Genomic DNA, 15,872 nt, shown 5'->3' on the forward strand with positions numbered 1-15,872 from the left:
CTTTACCCGAAGTATAAAGGAAATATTGAAAGGAAGACATTTTGATGACATTCAGGACATCAAGGGTAATATGATGACAGCTCTGATGGCCATTCCAGAAAAAGAGTTCCAAAATTGTTTTGAAGGGTAGACTAAGTGCAGGCATCGGTGCATAGCTTCCCAAAGGGAGTACTTCGAAGGTGACCATAGTGATATTCAGCAGTGAGGTATGCAGAACTTTTTCTAGGATGAGTTCGCGAACTTATTTGTCCGACCTTATACACTGGAGGACAGGTTTTGACAGTGCTCTTATTTAAAAATTATGGGTAATATTACCAGCTCAATTTCAGAGGATTCTCATGAGGATTAAATAAGTAATGAGTAGGTGAGAGCTTTAAAAATTAAGTGTACTCTATAAAAGGCAAGTTATCAATATTTTGGAAGATCTCTTAGGAAGGGAAAATAAAGGATGAGTTGTGTCATGTTCGTCCTCTCTCAGCTTTTGTTATCATCATTCACCTAATCACTAAATGTAGATTCCAAGAGTCATCCCCTCTCTTATCACTATATTCAATCAACAATTTAGTTCTGTCACTTTGTTTTTCATGTAAATAATTCTCAAATCTGCTCTCTCTGATATTTCTCTATTGCCACCCTGATCCACACTCTCATAAAATAGTCTTTATTCCCCTAATTCCATTCTTATATCCCTCAAGTCTATCCTCTAAATACCTGAAATAATATGTGGTCAAACTGAGCAGCCATCCCCTACTTCAAATGCTTCCAAGGTTCCAGTTTACATTAATGTTTCTCAGAGTGACGAATAATTCCCTCTACAGAGACCATTTCCTGTTTTCAATCTCCTTTTCCACAGTCCCTGTCTTCTGTTTACACTTGGGCAATGTCCAAATGTTTGTCTGCTCACCACAGATGCTATTTTGTGTCTCTGAGCCTTTTTTCATGCAGTCCCCTCTACCTAGACAGTTCTGTCTACTACATGCTACCCTTACCTCAAGACTTGGGTAGGTTAACACATCATCCAGAAATTATTTTTCTTGATGTCCTCCCCTCCCAACCCACAGCACCATTCTCTAGGGCTTCTAGTAAACCTTGTATCCATTTGTATCACTGAACTTTCTACAATTTTAAGGACTGACTGATTGATTGATTGATTGATTGATTGATTGATGTATCTGTCTCTTCTAGATGGAAAACACCTTGAAGGCAAGGTCTGTGACATATTATTTTTAGGTCCCTATGTTGAGGCACTTAGTGGTCCTCAATAAATACTTATAATTCTGAGTGACTAAAGCTGTGGGTAAAGGGATTTTATGGACATCATTATATAAATGCAAGGAGAAAGAGATGGCATAAAAACATTAGAAGTAAGTGACTTATAAAAAAGAGGCAAGAAATGAAAGGGAAAGAAAATAATGGGAAAGAATTTGATGATATATTGGAAGTGGCAAATGTTAAAAGGAAAAATAGGAAAAAAGTAAAAATATAAAGAAAATGTGTGGATGGAGACTAGGGCTATTACGGGACAAGATAAGAGAATCAGACTCTGGAAAGAAAAGGATAAAACTGACAAGTGTAATCCAATTACATTGAGGCCAGAGAAACAGAAGGAAAGAAACCAGAAGGTATGTTGACAAGTAATCACCATGGAAAGTAGCAAATATACACAGCCTTCTGGGTGGCAGAAGAAAAAGGAGAGAGAACAGAATAATTAAAGGAAATGATTTAATGACAATACTAAGGAAAGGACATTTAAGGAAACACATTCACACCGAAAAGAGTAAGAAACTATGACTTTAAAACATATTAGAGACTGTCTTTTAAATACGGAACCATTATTTGTTAGAATATGGAATTTGCTGAAAGCAACAACTTAAAAGCATCCCTTTTTATTAAAAACAATGGACAAATACTGAACCCCTAGGTCAGCAATCCACTGACAATGCAGTCTTTAAAAGTGAACTATAAAGCTACTCATGCCTTTTTAAGGTTAATTTCAATGTGTAGTATTTTAAAAGAGCTTTGCTCTCCTCAACAGCAATTGTGATTTAGTATCTGCCTTTATCTGTAATGAATGAGACTGATTTGAAATATAAAACGTTATTTTATATTAGTGCACTGTAAAAGACTACCAGTCCCCACTGTCCCCTTAGAGTTGCTTCATTATACAAGGAGAAAATCGGAAGAAAAGCACCACCAGCAGATGTCCTGGTGACATTTATGTAATGTGACTCACCTTGACATCTCTTGGTATTCCATTACATATCTGAGAGATTGTGTTTTCACTTGTGGGTTGCAACTGCCTCAGGTACCAAGATACTACCCATGTTCTTCAGCAGAGGTCAGCCAATACTCATTGTTAAATACCAGTCAAACACATGGTGGCTGGCTGGCAAATTGACATTCCTGCAATGCTTGAATCTGCTCTTTCTAATCTAATATTTTGTAGGAGGTAGATCTTAAGAGGTATGATGTTAGTTATAGTGTGACTAAATTGTAACAGGACTCCTTTTTTTTAATGTAGAATATAATTGTTTTATAATCACATCATTATCCAGAGAAATCAAGAACATACCAAACCAAATTTTATACTTATTTAAAACAACAATTCAATAGTTGTTTATCTTGAAATTTGCTAGAAATGCCTACCTGAGAAGCTTTTATCTCCTCCTCACTTCAGGCAATGCAGGATATAACTTATTCCTCTTCCTACATAATCCATATTACCCAAACTGGACTCCATCTTTTGGCTCTCTTTTAATATTAATTAACCAGGTATTAGTATCCATGATGACTGATCCATGCCATTTATGGCCAAAACATTTCCAACCTTTCTCTGTATCAGCTTTTGACTGTATACTGTCTCATTCCCCCACCATGCATTATGTGAGTGTGTCCCATATTCTAAGTTTTGTGGAATTGTGCAAAGAATTTAAAGTTCCACACCAATTCTTTCTTAGGGCTATTTCTCCTGACTATTCACATTAGTTTGAAAAGAATTTAAAGTCATTTGAAAATAATAGTCACCACTTATTGTGTCCTTCCTTTGCACTAGGCACTTTTTATATGCATTATTTATATACTGTAATTGTCACAGCAAACTTATCAGGTAAATTTTGCTTTCTCACTTTAATGAAAAAAAAAAAAAAGATGAAGATGAGTAAGTTACGTGTCCATACCAAAAAAACAAACAAACAAACAACAAAAAAAAACATCTCGTGACAAAGTCAGGATTCAACTCTGGTATATTGGATTCCAAAGTCAAATTTTACTGTTAAACACCAGACAAATGGTTCTCTCTTGGCATTTTCCACTATGCATACTACTTTTATGTGCACCTGACAAAATTCAATGAAAAAGAAGATTTGCTGGGAAATAAAAACAAAACTAAACTAAAAGTCTTATATACTTACGAGTTTTGGTGGCATAGTTCACCTTAATTAAGCAGATATTAGAGAGCTTCCTGTGTATTGTATGCCTAAACAAACATCTCAAAATCCAAAGTACTCCATGCTGGAAAGAAATGAGTCACTTCCAATATGCACTCATGCCATCATACTAGATTTTATCTACCTAAATCATAGGTTGTGGCTTCCTTTGCTTTGTACTCAATAATGTTACACTGAAAATGTACTGTGGCACTGCATCCCCTGGTCTTAATCACCCTTAAAAAGCAGGGCATAAGGTGAAAAACTACTAAACAAAAATATTTTTAAATGATAGCCTTGCTGGATAAAGCAACCTAGGTTATAGGCCTTTGTTTTCATTCACTTTGAGTATCTCCTGCCACTCCCTCCTGGCCTTCAATGTTTCTGCAGAAAAGTCATTTGATAGTCTTATGGGAGTTCCCTTGTATGTAACCCTCTGTCTTTCTCTTGCTGCTTTCAGGTTTCTCTCTTTGTCTTTAATCTTTGCCATTTTAACTATAATGTGTCTTGGTGTGGACCTGTTTGGGTTTATCCTGGTTGGAACTCTCTGCACTTCCTGGACTTGTATGTTGGTTTGTTTATATTCTGGTATTTCTAGTGACATCTTTACTGAAACTTCCTTCTAACAATGTGAGATGCTGTATCTTCTGCCTAAAAATAAAACAAAACAGAAAAGTGTTCATTGATTGAGCCCTGTTGCTACTATGTATTTGTAGCCCAGGCAGATGAGCGTATCATGGTACAGGTTCAAAGTTACATTTCCATTTCCTTCTTATTAGATTGAGGACTACTGAAAATATGGGCACATCTTCTTGTAGACAACTAAGCTCTGATCTGAAAATAAAAAAGAAACAGGGAAGAAGAGCTGTATTTCCCATAGAGATATGACAAGTTGGGTCTGCAAGGGATTCCATAGAACACCTATAAAATATTCCCATTCCTGGGCCCACAGAGATGGAATTTTTTTTCACATTTCTGTAAGAGGAATAAACAATGTACAATTTAATAATTTATGAGAGAAAAGCAGACTAAACAAATATTTATTGTAATATTTTAATTTTTTAGATATTAATATTCAGACTATAGTTTTCTTTTTTTCTCTTTTCACATAGCCTACCTTGAGAAGCTTATTAACTCTTACAGCTTTAACAATGATCTGTCTCAGAATAATTCCCATTAAAATAATGCACCCATTATCCTAAACTCTATTTCCTCTTTCTAGTAGGATATCACTTGCATGTTTTATCTGAAATCCAAAATACCTACATGTGAACGCCTCATTATCCTCAAAATGATCTTTTTATTCCTAAATACACATTCCAGTAAAAAAAAAAGCACCCATTTTCCCCTATTTTCTATATACAAAATGTTAGTGTCATCTTAAAACACTTCAATTGACATCTCTAAGTTTTTATAAGTTCCAAGCCCTTAATGGTGTTCTCCCAACTCACAACAATGCTATCTCCTGATTTTCTTTCTTCTAAGCATATCCTACATTTCATGTTCCTTCTTTAAGGTGCTTTTCTTCCTCTTCATGTGGGAAACTTTCACTCATTCTTTAACATTCAGGTCCAATAGTTCCTCGTCTGTTTAAGTCTATTAATTCTCAAGGCATAGCTGGTCATTATCTTGGTTCCTAATTCTTACATTTATTCCTTTCCTAATTTCTACAAGTCCTTAAGGGCAGAAATTGAACCCAAATCTAGATTTTGCTTTTTATATGACAAACAGAACCTAATGTATAATAGGTGTTCACCAAATATTTTTAAATGCATGCATAAGTGAATGAGTACATGAATGAACAAATAATTCAGTAAATCTTTGACTTCTCTTCAGCTCTCCTTGGCTTTTATGTCACTGCATTTTGTTTTTCCTTCAAACTATTTATTTGAAAAACAATACCCCAAGTAGTTTTAGTATCTATGTAAGCTGAAAAGTCAACACTTCCATATAATAACATACAGGAATTAATTCAGCTTCTTCCACCAAGGTCACAATGCACTGGTGAAATTTAAAACCATTTTGTAGGTCCCAAATACTTATAATAAATTATTCTTTAAAAAATTTTGTAGAAGTTCCCTACATATGAGTATGTGGGCAAATTACGATAAAAAAAGACTTTTAATGGTCAAAGGGCAAAAAAAAAAAAATATATATATATAATATATATATATAATGTTTTCATTCCTACAATTTGTTTTTATTTTTATTTTTCCTGCATACTATCAATTCCATCAGACCAGAAATTTGATGGAACCCCTTTCTGAAGTTTTACCTTTCCCTGTAGAACATAGGAAATGTTCTCTGCAGACAATGATGGAATTTGGGGATTCAGGGAGTTGTCCTAAGGAAAACATAGAGTTCAGTTCTCCCTTCTAAAATATTTAATTGCCAAAAATATCTAATTCAAAACTCTGGATATATTGGCCTGCATATAATGGAATTTTGAAAGTTATTTCCTTTTTTTTTTTGGTTGTTGTTGTTGCTCTTATAGACAGAAAAAAATATTTGAATCTAATAAAAAAATCTATGAATTAGCATTTGCAATGTAAATCTTATGTTTATAGTAAAAATAGAGTATGACAAAGTAGACAAAAATTAAAAAGCAGAGAATAATCTTCACTAGAGAAATTAAAATCACTAAATAGTTAATGCCATTATATGAGCAAAGTATGTTTGCCTCACATTTTAAGTGTCACGATAACTACAATGATAACGAAAATTAATATTTACATAGTTGCATCTGACTGACCATTGTCCTTTCCAAGCAAGGCAGGGGCACTGAGATCAAGTACCACCCACGATCAGAAAATATAGTCACAAAATGTAAATATCAGAGATTGCCTTCAAAGTGGGTACTTATTCCAAGTGAAAGATGGGCAGATGGAGGCAAATATCTGTAATCAAGGTAGAGTGCTCAATAGAACCCAAAGACCTACAGAAAGTAAGAGAGAAGTTTATTAGAGAGAGGATCCCCATCCCTAATTAAAAAGGACCTAAGTAACTACATACCAGAGTAGCAAGAATTCAGTATCTCTCTCAGGCTCCCTACCTCTATAACATCTCCTGGTATAAACACACACCTGATCAAAAGGAAAGAATGGGTGAAACTCACAATCTGAAGCCTAAGCAAAGGACAGGAGAAGGCAGTGGTTGGATTGAGGCAGGGGTGTGACTTTGTGTGTCATGTAGTCACAAGAGACAAATATATCAAGATTTTCATGAGATAGTGATTATAACGTAGGCTGAGTAATCTAAGCTATATAAGAAAAGAAAGGAAAAAATGAAATGATCAAATAAAAAGAGGGGGGGAATGAAAGTATCTGAGATAAGAGAACATGATAAGGCTGAATTAAGATACGGTATTAAAACTTTGGAAGTGTGAGAGTTAGACATAGGAGTGGAAATTTAAAATAACAAATGTGAAAGAAAAAAATCCTATTTTTAGAATATACTCATCATAGTACTGTAGAACAGCAAATAAACTCCAAACCCAACTAAAGAGTTCTTGAAACACAGCAGGAATAAGACTAATAAAATTAGTTATATTCACAAAGGTCTTTCTATTGGAATAGCTCATTGTTTTTCTTTTCCTTTTTTTAAGCTTTTAAACTCATTGGATCATTTGGTTTAGGATACAGATTACCACATTTTTTTTTTCCTATAAAAATAAATGTTTTATTTTAAATATCAACTTAATTCAATATTGTTTATATAATTATCTATCCATCATCATTCCAAAGAAATGATTACCAGTTAAATTTCTGAGAGACTGAATACACAAATGGACAGTGGCCAGACTAAACATGACAATAAAATTTTGACCCACAACCTCAGCAGCAACTAGGGACTAGGTTAACAAACTGAATCACAGTGTCTGCAGCAACTGGCCCAGAATGGTCAGAACACAGGCAACAGCAGCCAGCCTACCTATACTTGCCCCTGCAAGTAATTCAATAAAAATCAGAGAAAGCAATATACGCTCCCCAAACTAATCACATAAGATGCCCTGCTTCTATTTAGCCCTGTTGCATCTTCCCTATGTCAAAAAACTCCAATCAAAGATGCCTGAAATCTGTCCCCACCTATTTCTTTCTTTTTTTTTTTTTTTTTTTTTTTTCATTTTGAAGCTTTCCCTCTTCCCTGCCTGCCTTTGATTCTCTGCCAAAAGCAAATGATGGTGGCTGACTCCCTTGTTACAGCTATCTCTGAATAAACAGCCCCTATATGTCTCATTTGGGTGGTATTTGTTTATCCTCACATTTCTAACAGTTTAGTCTCCTTGCTCAAAGAAGATGCATAATTTAATTCTATCCACCTGAAATCTCTGCAGATTCATACAATACAGAACTGCTTTGCCACTTGGAAACTGCCATAGCCATTACACCAATTTTCTCAAAAGTTCACTACAGTCAGACATTGAAACTCCAGATTTCAGGTAAGAATGTCTGTGCTCTCAGTCTCAGTTAATTTTAATGAAAATTACTAAGATATTACATAAGCTGAATTTTTGTCCATTACTTATCATGTCAGAATACATGCAAATTTTTATCATGTAAAAATAATTGACAGAATCATTTTCCTTTATGTTAAAGCATTCCTCCTTCACATGGCTGAATAATTGTTTCCAGGATTCAAGTCTCCACAAGATAAAACAAACTAATTCTTTACAGGGAGAATATTCATGGAAAAGGCAATAATAGCTTATAATTACCCTAACACATTTTCCAAAAGAAAACAATGAGCAATCATTGTAGATCACATAAAAATAATTCTCCTCCCAATGATATATTTATTTCAAATATAAAATGAACGCCTTCTTAAAGTTTAAATTGAAAAGCCAGAAGTGTTTTTTCAAAATCTTAAATGATCCATATATCTCATATTTTCAATAATTTGTCAGCTATTTATGTTTATGTTTAATACATATGAGAAACAATTCAGTAGCCTTATCAAGTAAAACAACAATTACATTTCTCTGCCTTTATAGTTTAAATCATAAGACGGTTTTTAAAAGGAAAAAAAAACATAAAACACCAATATTTCTTATTTCCTTGGCTGTGTAGGCTAAAACATTTAATTTGTCATTGTCGTTAACACATGATATTAGAATATAAATGTTTCACCTCAAAAAGCAAAATGAGCCACGTGCAAAGAGATTCCATATTTAACAAACACAAGGATGTGAGGCATAGAACATGTGATTTTTTTATACATTTCAACAATGCTTCTAGAAAAGCTTTAATTCTGAAGCCCCAGCTCAATAGAGGCAAGCTGAGTTTCTACCCTCTGCTCATTTGCTGTTCCAGCTCTCAGAATTGTATCTTGGAAAAGAAAGGTGGGGAAGAAAGTTTACTTCAATGCTAGCCTGTATCCAGTGGAGGTACAAAGCATAACAATCAACAAATGTACCCCTACTTCCAAATCTAGTTCGTCATCTGCCATCACTCTACAGCTGCCTCATGCCTCATCCAAGGCCTCCTTTTCTATAGACAAATTTCTACGTGAGGATGAGTACTCTTTTCTTTTTCCCTTCAGTGGGACACTCTTCAAGGTTATCACCTCCGGTTGCCCAGTCATTACTTAGCGTATCCTGGATATAAGGAAAGCTGTGAGCTCAGCACTTCACAGCAAACCTCTTTAGATTCACGTACACCTCCTTTATAATTTAGGTGAACTTTTGAGTGCAAAATACCATACTTAAAATGGGCAGTTCAAAATTCTCCACTGTAGGTAGTGGCATCTCCTAATACCAAGGGCAGTGCCTGATAGTCAGTGGATGTTTCGTAAATTAACCAACAGAACTCTAGAAGATCTTACAAATTTTGTCAACTTAATACTCATGTTTTCAAGTAAAACGTGACATCACATTGTAGTATGAGATATAAAATTTTAGGAGGATAGAATATACCCTGGTATATTTTTGAATAAATAGTTTTAAAAATATATTAGTACTGAAAGCAGTTTTTCTTTCTATAATGCTACTATCATGATCACACATTTTGAACAGTTTACTACTTTCTGCTTAAATACACACACACACACACACACACACACACACACACATTTTCTAAGGCCTTTTATAATCTATAACTATCTTCATATCCACCTTACCTTTTTCTTATATTTATATAGTTTTATTAGAGCCACCCAAAATCAGATTCATTTCCACCTCCGGGCCTCTACCCTTGTTCATTTTCTCATTTATGTCATCTCATTCCACAGCCCAATCCCCATATCTCATTTACAGTCCAATACAAACTTCACTTGTTCATACTTTTGTTCTTTCCTTACTGTGTTCCCTACTAATAATCCCTCGCTTCTGATCTTCTGAAATCCTAATGTATTCACAGCCAGAAGCATACAATGCATTATACAATTACTGTTGTTATTACTAATGTGTCTGTTTATTTTTCCCTTGAGGAAAAGACTGGGTCTTGGTCTGTATTTAGCACAAGGGTGAAGACTTGTAATACAATGAATAGGTACCCAGGTTCTGAAATTGGACCAACTCTAATTGGAAGTCAGTTTCATTTGTATGTCCTTGAGCAATTTATCTGACTTTTAGGAATTTCAGTTTCTTTAAAAATAAAATGGAGAATATGATAATCAATCACAGTGTCCTGAAAATAAAAATGAGAAAACATATATATTCATCATAGTGTAGTCTACAATAAGCATTCATCGAAATTTTTCACTCTTATGCCTCTTCTTAATAACAAGATAGTAGTTGAAGAAAATGTGAAAACAGAGCATTCAGTAACACTTTAGAAAAGACAATTTACTGTTTTTTTTATATTATGTAAAATATGTATATATATATGTATATACATATATATATGTGTATATATATATATATATATATGTGTGTATATATATATATATATATATATATATATATATATATATATATGGCTATTGAAAGCTACATATGGGACACAGTGTACTAAAATGGTTGACTACTTGTTGCTAAATACTGCAGAGCCAGCTTCGACTCCATTCTCACAGTTCCCATTACAAACAAGCTCAAACAACTGCAGTGAAAGAAATGTGAAGTGGGTGGAACTAAGAAATAGAATATGTGTGTGTGTGTATATATATACATATATGTGTGTGTGTGTGTGTGTGTGTGTGTGTGTGTGTGTGTATATATTTCTGCTAAATTTAACCCTCAGGAAAAAAACATTGTCGTGGCTGTGAAAACTCTTGAAACAGATTTGGGAGTAAAAAAGAGGTAAAGAACAAGGTTTCACTCATTTTAAAACAATTGGAGATTTATCGTAGTTCATGCAAACTGAAATTAAACTGAATTTGGATTCAGTTCAAATGAAAAGATTATCAAGAGTTCGAAATTCAAGTTTGCTGTTTTACCTTAACTGAAGTTTGAATGCACAATATTCCTATTCTGTGGATGCCTTTGGCAGTGACACCTATAGAATGTGAGAATGTTGGGCTCTTCAGCTTTTGCAAAACATGAAATGTGTCTATTTCCCAATGAGTTGTCACTCTATAGAGCTGTGAATCCTCTTTGAACAACTTAGCTACACATTATGACACCGTCAAAGTCATTGAGCATCCTTTTATTTCATATTTCAGCATCCTTTTCAAACTCAGTTTAAAGTATGCCAACAGTAAAACATTAATTCCTTTGAGACAGAGATAGATGCAGAGCAGGGAAAACTTCACTGAAGTCTGTGTCCTCTCCACCTGTTGGTGATGTGTCTTTACCGTTCCATCTTCCTAACTTCATTTTCTTTCTTTCCCAGTCTGAAACCAGTCAGTTATTTCAATATATCCTTTCTAATAGTTTCAGTTCTCTCATCTCCTTATAATCTTCTGCAAATTTCTTTTCATCACATACATACACACAACGTATAATTCCTTCACGTATATCGTTAAGTCATTGTACTCAAATATATCTAGTTGCTGTTTCACTAGCAAAAGATAACATTAATTTTGACGATACATAAAGCACTACAACTAGAATTATGTAACTATGGAAATCAACCATTCAGGTAGCTCCAATAGAGATTATAACTTGATTTACCAATTTCTTTGTAAAAGTAACGTGCTAATATGATATACCGAGAAAATTCCTGACATCAGAGGATATAAAAAGGTTTCTAAAATTATTCCCTGGCAGTTTATTAGAAACTCTGCCATATTTACTTACCAAAACCTCTAGAAGGACATACCTACAACTGTCTAATTTTATATTACCTGCTTTTTACCTACCACTGGATTTTTAACCCCTGCCATTCAAAAAATCTTGAGATTTCACTAATGCAATGAATATTTCTAACAATTATAAACATTACACATCATTTTCCACATAATTACCTTGTGAAGTCTGTCATCTCCATCATGATCATACACATCTTCTTGGCCAGAACAATAATGTCGTTGCTTGTATCATCCCATATTTCAATCTCTGCATCCAGCTTACTCTTTACTTTCTTGAAATCAGCAACTTGTTCAGCAATCTTTTCCTTTTCTGCCTCAGGCAACTGAGTCATTTTAGCCTAAAACATGTGATAATTAGATTTATAATTACTTCACTATGTCAAAAAGTATTTTAGAAAGAAGTAGTCATTATAGAAAGTTCATAAAATTTGTGCATTTAAAAACAGACATATTTTTTAAGTCATATAATCAAAACCTCAGGTTTTATTTTCATATAAAAAATCTGTTGAGTTTTAATTGTTTGCTCTAGAACTACAATGTTAAATTTGAGATGAGCAATGTATAATTTAGTATCTGACATATTTAAATCTACTCTTCAATATAAATGTTGGACTTCTCAAAGTTCTAAAACATTAAATTTTAAATTAATCCAAACTTAATGCAATACATTACATATGTTAGAAATACATATGCTTTATTTAGTTGTACTGCTAGTATGCTTCCAAAGGTAGAAGTATAACAAAATTTATCTCAAAATGGTACTATGTCTATGTATATTTGTATATACATTCAGAAAGATAGATCTTTACACAAATACTGACTACACATTGGTAAACAGTACAACTATACATTTATAAATCACATGTACATAAATAAGCACATATATATAATCATAAGGATGTACATGTATTTTATGGATATAAGCATATTCAGGTGTGTATGTGTATACAAATTATTTGGAGAGAAGAATAAAAATGTTATGGACATGGTTTATTAAGACAGTATCTCTACTTAGCATACTGATATTTGAGTTGCTAATCTGCCAGGCACAGTCAACTTAATGTGTTGGCATAGTAACAATTTTTTGGATAAGTTGTATTTTGTACAGTATGCAATTTGCATCTTCCACTTGCAATTTAAAATGTGGATGGGTGGAAAACCATCTATACCCCTAAACCACCATCTTCATAACCTTAGCCCCTGGGGATTTTCAGATGCTAGTCTCTAGGACACCTATATATGGGGAAATAGGAAGAAATCACAACAAAAAGCTTTAAAATATTCTGAATAACAGGTTCAGAACACCGAAAACACAGTTATTGAATCAATAGTGTTCAGTAACAACAAAGCTTAAGTATTTGAATGAAGGAATTAACAAGCATGGTCAATGGAAAATTCAACTAAAAAAAAATCAGAGAAACAATATCAAATGTCCATCATTTATTATCTATTTATTGTAAGCCTAACTCATGGTATAAAAAAACTTTGTAACTGTAAAATTTCAGGTTTAATTATCTATGCTTCAGTTTTAATTTATTAAAGAAAATGAACAATGACACTTTCTGACTTGAAGTGTCCTTTAAATTCTTTAGCATATTGTTTGGTATACATTGAATGGTCAATAAATGACAGTTGTTTCTTACTCAATAAGAAAATTACAAAACATATTCTCATATCTACCACATAAAATTTGCTTTCTTTTCATTACTATTTTACGTTATTTGAAGAATTAAGCTATGAGACTAGATTTTTAATCAATGAGTTATACAGGTAATGCTTCCGTAGGTTCTGAAAATTGTTTGTATTTCATTTCTCAGGAAATGTGGTTTATGTAATATGTTAAAAGAAAGCAACTCTTACTGTTGCTGGCATATGGCAAGGCACATAAATGAAGACACAGATCCTGTCTGAAATCAATGGTATGCAAGCTCATTAACTAAATTATAAGCTACTGAACTAGCTCAAAAATATAAATGAATTTTCTCCATCTTGACTATTAGTCACTATCATTCTCTCCATTTTCATTAAAAATGTTTAAATTTTCAAATAATAACAGCCATAGATTGATTCAATTGGGTTTCTTTTTATAGTCTTTAATAAATATATAATCTATATACAATAAAGATAATATATCCATGCCTCTGGATCTAATAAATAATTTTGAAGTGTACAACGGAATATAATGGACAGTTATTCATTATCCTAATAATAAAGTGAGACTATTCAAGAGGTGATCTAAGTGTATTCCTAGTTCTGTTCCTTGCAATGCCACTGATTTCCAATATAACCTTGAGGAAGTTACTTAACCCTTTTGCCTGAGTTTCCTTCCTTTGACACAAAAATAAAAATAAGTGTAACTGCCACCCATCTGCAACACAGGCAAAAGGATCGATTATTGGATAACACTGCCACTGACCTTGTCATGGGCAGGAATCTCATCAGTTGCACTAGATTTCCTTAATAACATCTCAACTCACATGATGAATTACAATTGGCAGACATTTATTTCTGATAAGATAAGGGCCAAAAGTTGGGCAATAGTTTACAAAATTGAAAGTTTTAGAGGATTCTGACTCCTTCTCACAGGATGAACAACAATAAAGCATTAAATTACTGGCTGACACATTTATTGAAGATTTGTTTGTGCTTCTGTGAATGATTTATTATATGGTATCAATCAATTTCAATCAATATGAAAATTCCAATATGACTTACAAGAATACTTGGTGTTTAGGAATTCTGAGTGAAACTTCCTTATTGGTTTATTTTGTGCTGGGTAAATAAAGAAATTGAGGTAAAAAGCTTCAGTTAAATCAGGTAAGTGGGATCTCTGATGTTATTGCTGGCTGGCCATCTTTATGGGCTCCTGCTCTAGAGTAGAACTCTTTATAAACAGCTATAAAAGGCTTTTAGAATTACTGTCATTTAAATGAGATTATATTGTGTCAATTGGTTGTAGAATCTGTTGTCAAAGATAATGAAAATAGATAACATTTATATATGCCAGACACTCTTCTAGGCACCTTACATATATTTAAACTTCAATCTTTATAGCAACCCTATGACAGAAGGATATTATTATCCTCATTTTATGAATGATGAAACTGAGTCTCCACAAGTTTTTTACTCAAGGTTATAATGTTAGTTTATATAGTGCTCATGAATGGAAGAATTAATATTATTAAAATGCCCATACTACCCAAAGCAATCTATAGAGTCAATGCAATGCCTGTCAAAACACCAATGGCATTTTTATTTTTTTTTTACAGAACCAGAACAAACATACTAAGGTATATTAGGGACCACAAAAGACCCCAAGTAGCCAAAGCAATCTTGAGAAAGAAGACAATGCTGAAGTTACTATACTCTCTGATTTCAAACAAAACTAGAAAGCCACAATAATCAATACAGTATAGTACTGACAAAAACCAAAAAAAAAAACAAAAAAAACAGTGACACAGATCAGTAGAACAGAACAGAGAACTGAAAAATAAACCCAGGCTTATATGGTAATTAGTCTACAACAAAGGCGACAAGAATATACAATGGGGACAAGATAGTCTCTTCAATAAATAGTGTTAGGAATACTGGAGAAATACATGCTAAAACTATTAAAACTGCTCAACTTTCTTAATAAACTCAAATGGATTAAAGACTTAAATGTAAGTTCTGAAACCACGAAACTCCTAGAAGAAAACATAGGCGGTGAATTCTTGTCAGCGTTAACAATATTGTTTTGGATATGTCTCCTCAGGCAAGGGCTACAAAAGGAAAAATAGATAAAAAGGAAAAGGGAATCCTTGTGCACTGTTGGTGGCATTGTAAATTGATGCAGCCTCTATGGAAAACAGTATGGAGATTGCTCAAAGAATTAAAACCAGAACTACCATATGATCCAGCAATTCCACTTCTAGGTATTTATACAAAGAAAATGAAAATACTAATTTGAAAAGCTATATGCACTCCTATATTCATTGGAGCATTATTTCATTGCAGCATTATTTACAATAGCCAAGATGCGAACATGACCTATGAGTCCATCGATAGGTGAATGGATAAAGATCTGTTTCCTCTTCCTAGAATAAATTTCCTGAAAATGGGGACATATACATAATAAATATTTGTTTATAGTTGTCAACCAAAATAGTCAAGAGATGAAGAAGAACAGGCTTATGGGGTCAAAATTTATAGCACTGATTTTGTTTTTTGTTTTGTTTGTCACCTACATGTATACATTTTCTAAGCTTTAGCCTCTACAAGATA

The 15,872-nt window shown here is 33.3% G+C and overlaps 1 protein-coding gene across 5 annotated transcripts in view; it reads right to left on the reverse strand.

The window, feature by feature from the left end:
• The window catches only part of CTNNA3 (catenin alpha 3), a 1,442,547-nt gene that overhangs the window by 121,312 nt on the left and 1,305,363 nt on the right, over positions 1-15,872 (reverse strand). For all 5 annotated transcript variants that reach the window (XM_019731774.2, XM_074339503.1, XM_019731775.2 and 2 more), the window contains one exon: positions 11,766-11,947. In XM_019731774.2, coding sequence (XP_019587333.2) covers positions 11,766-11,947 — 182 coding nt within the window. The remainder of the gene's footprint in view (positions 1-11,765; positions 11,948-15,872) is intronic.

Source organism: Rhinolophus sinicus, linkage group LG07 (assembly GCF_036562045.2).
Source record: "Rhinolophus sinicus isolate RSC01 linkage group LG07, ASM3656204v1, whole genome shotgun sequence".
NCBI classification, from domain to species: domain Eukaryota; kingdom Metazoa; phylum Chordata; class Mammalia; order Chiroptera; family Rhinolophidae; genus Rhinolophus; species Rhinolophus sinicus.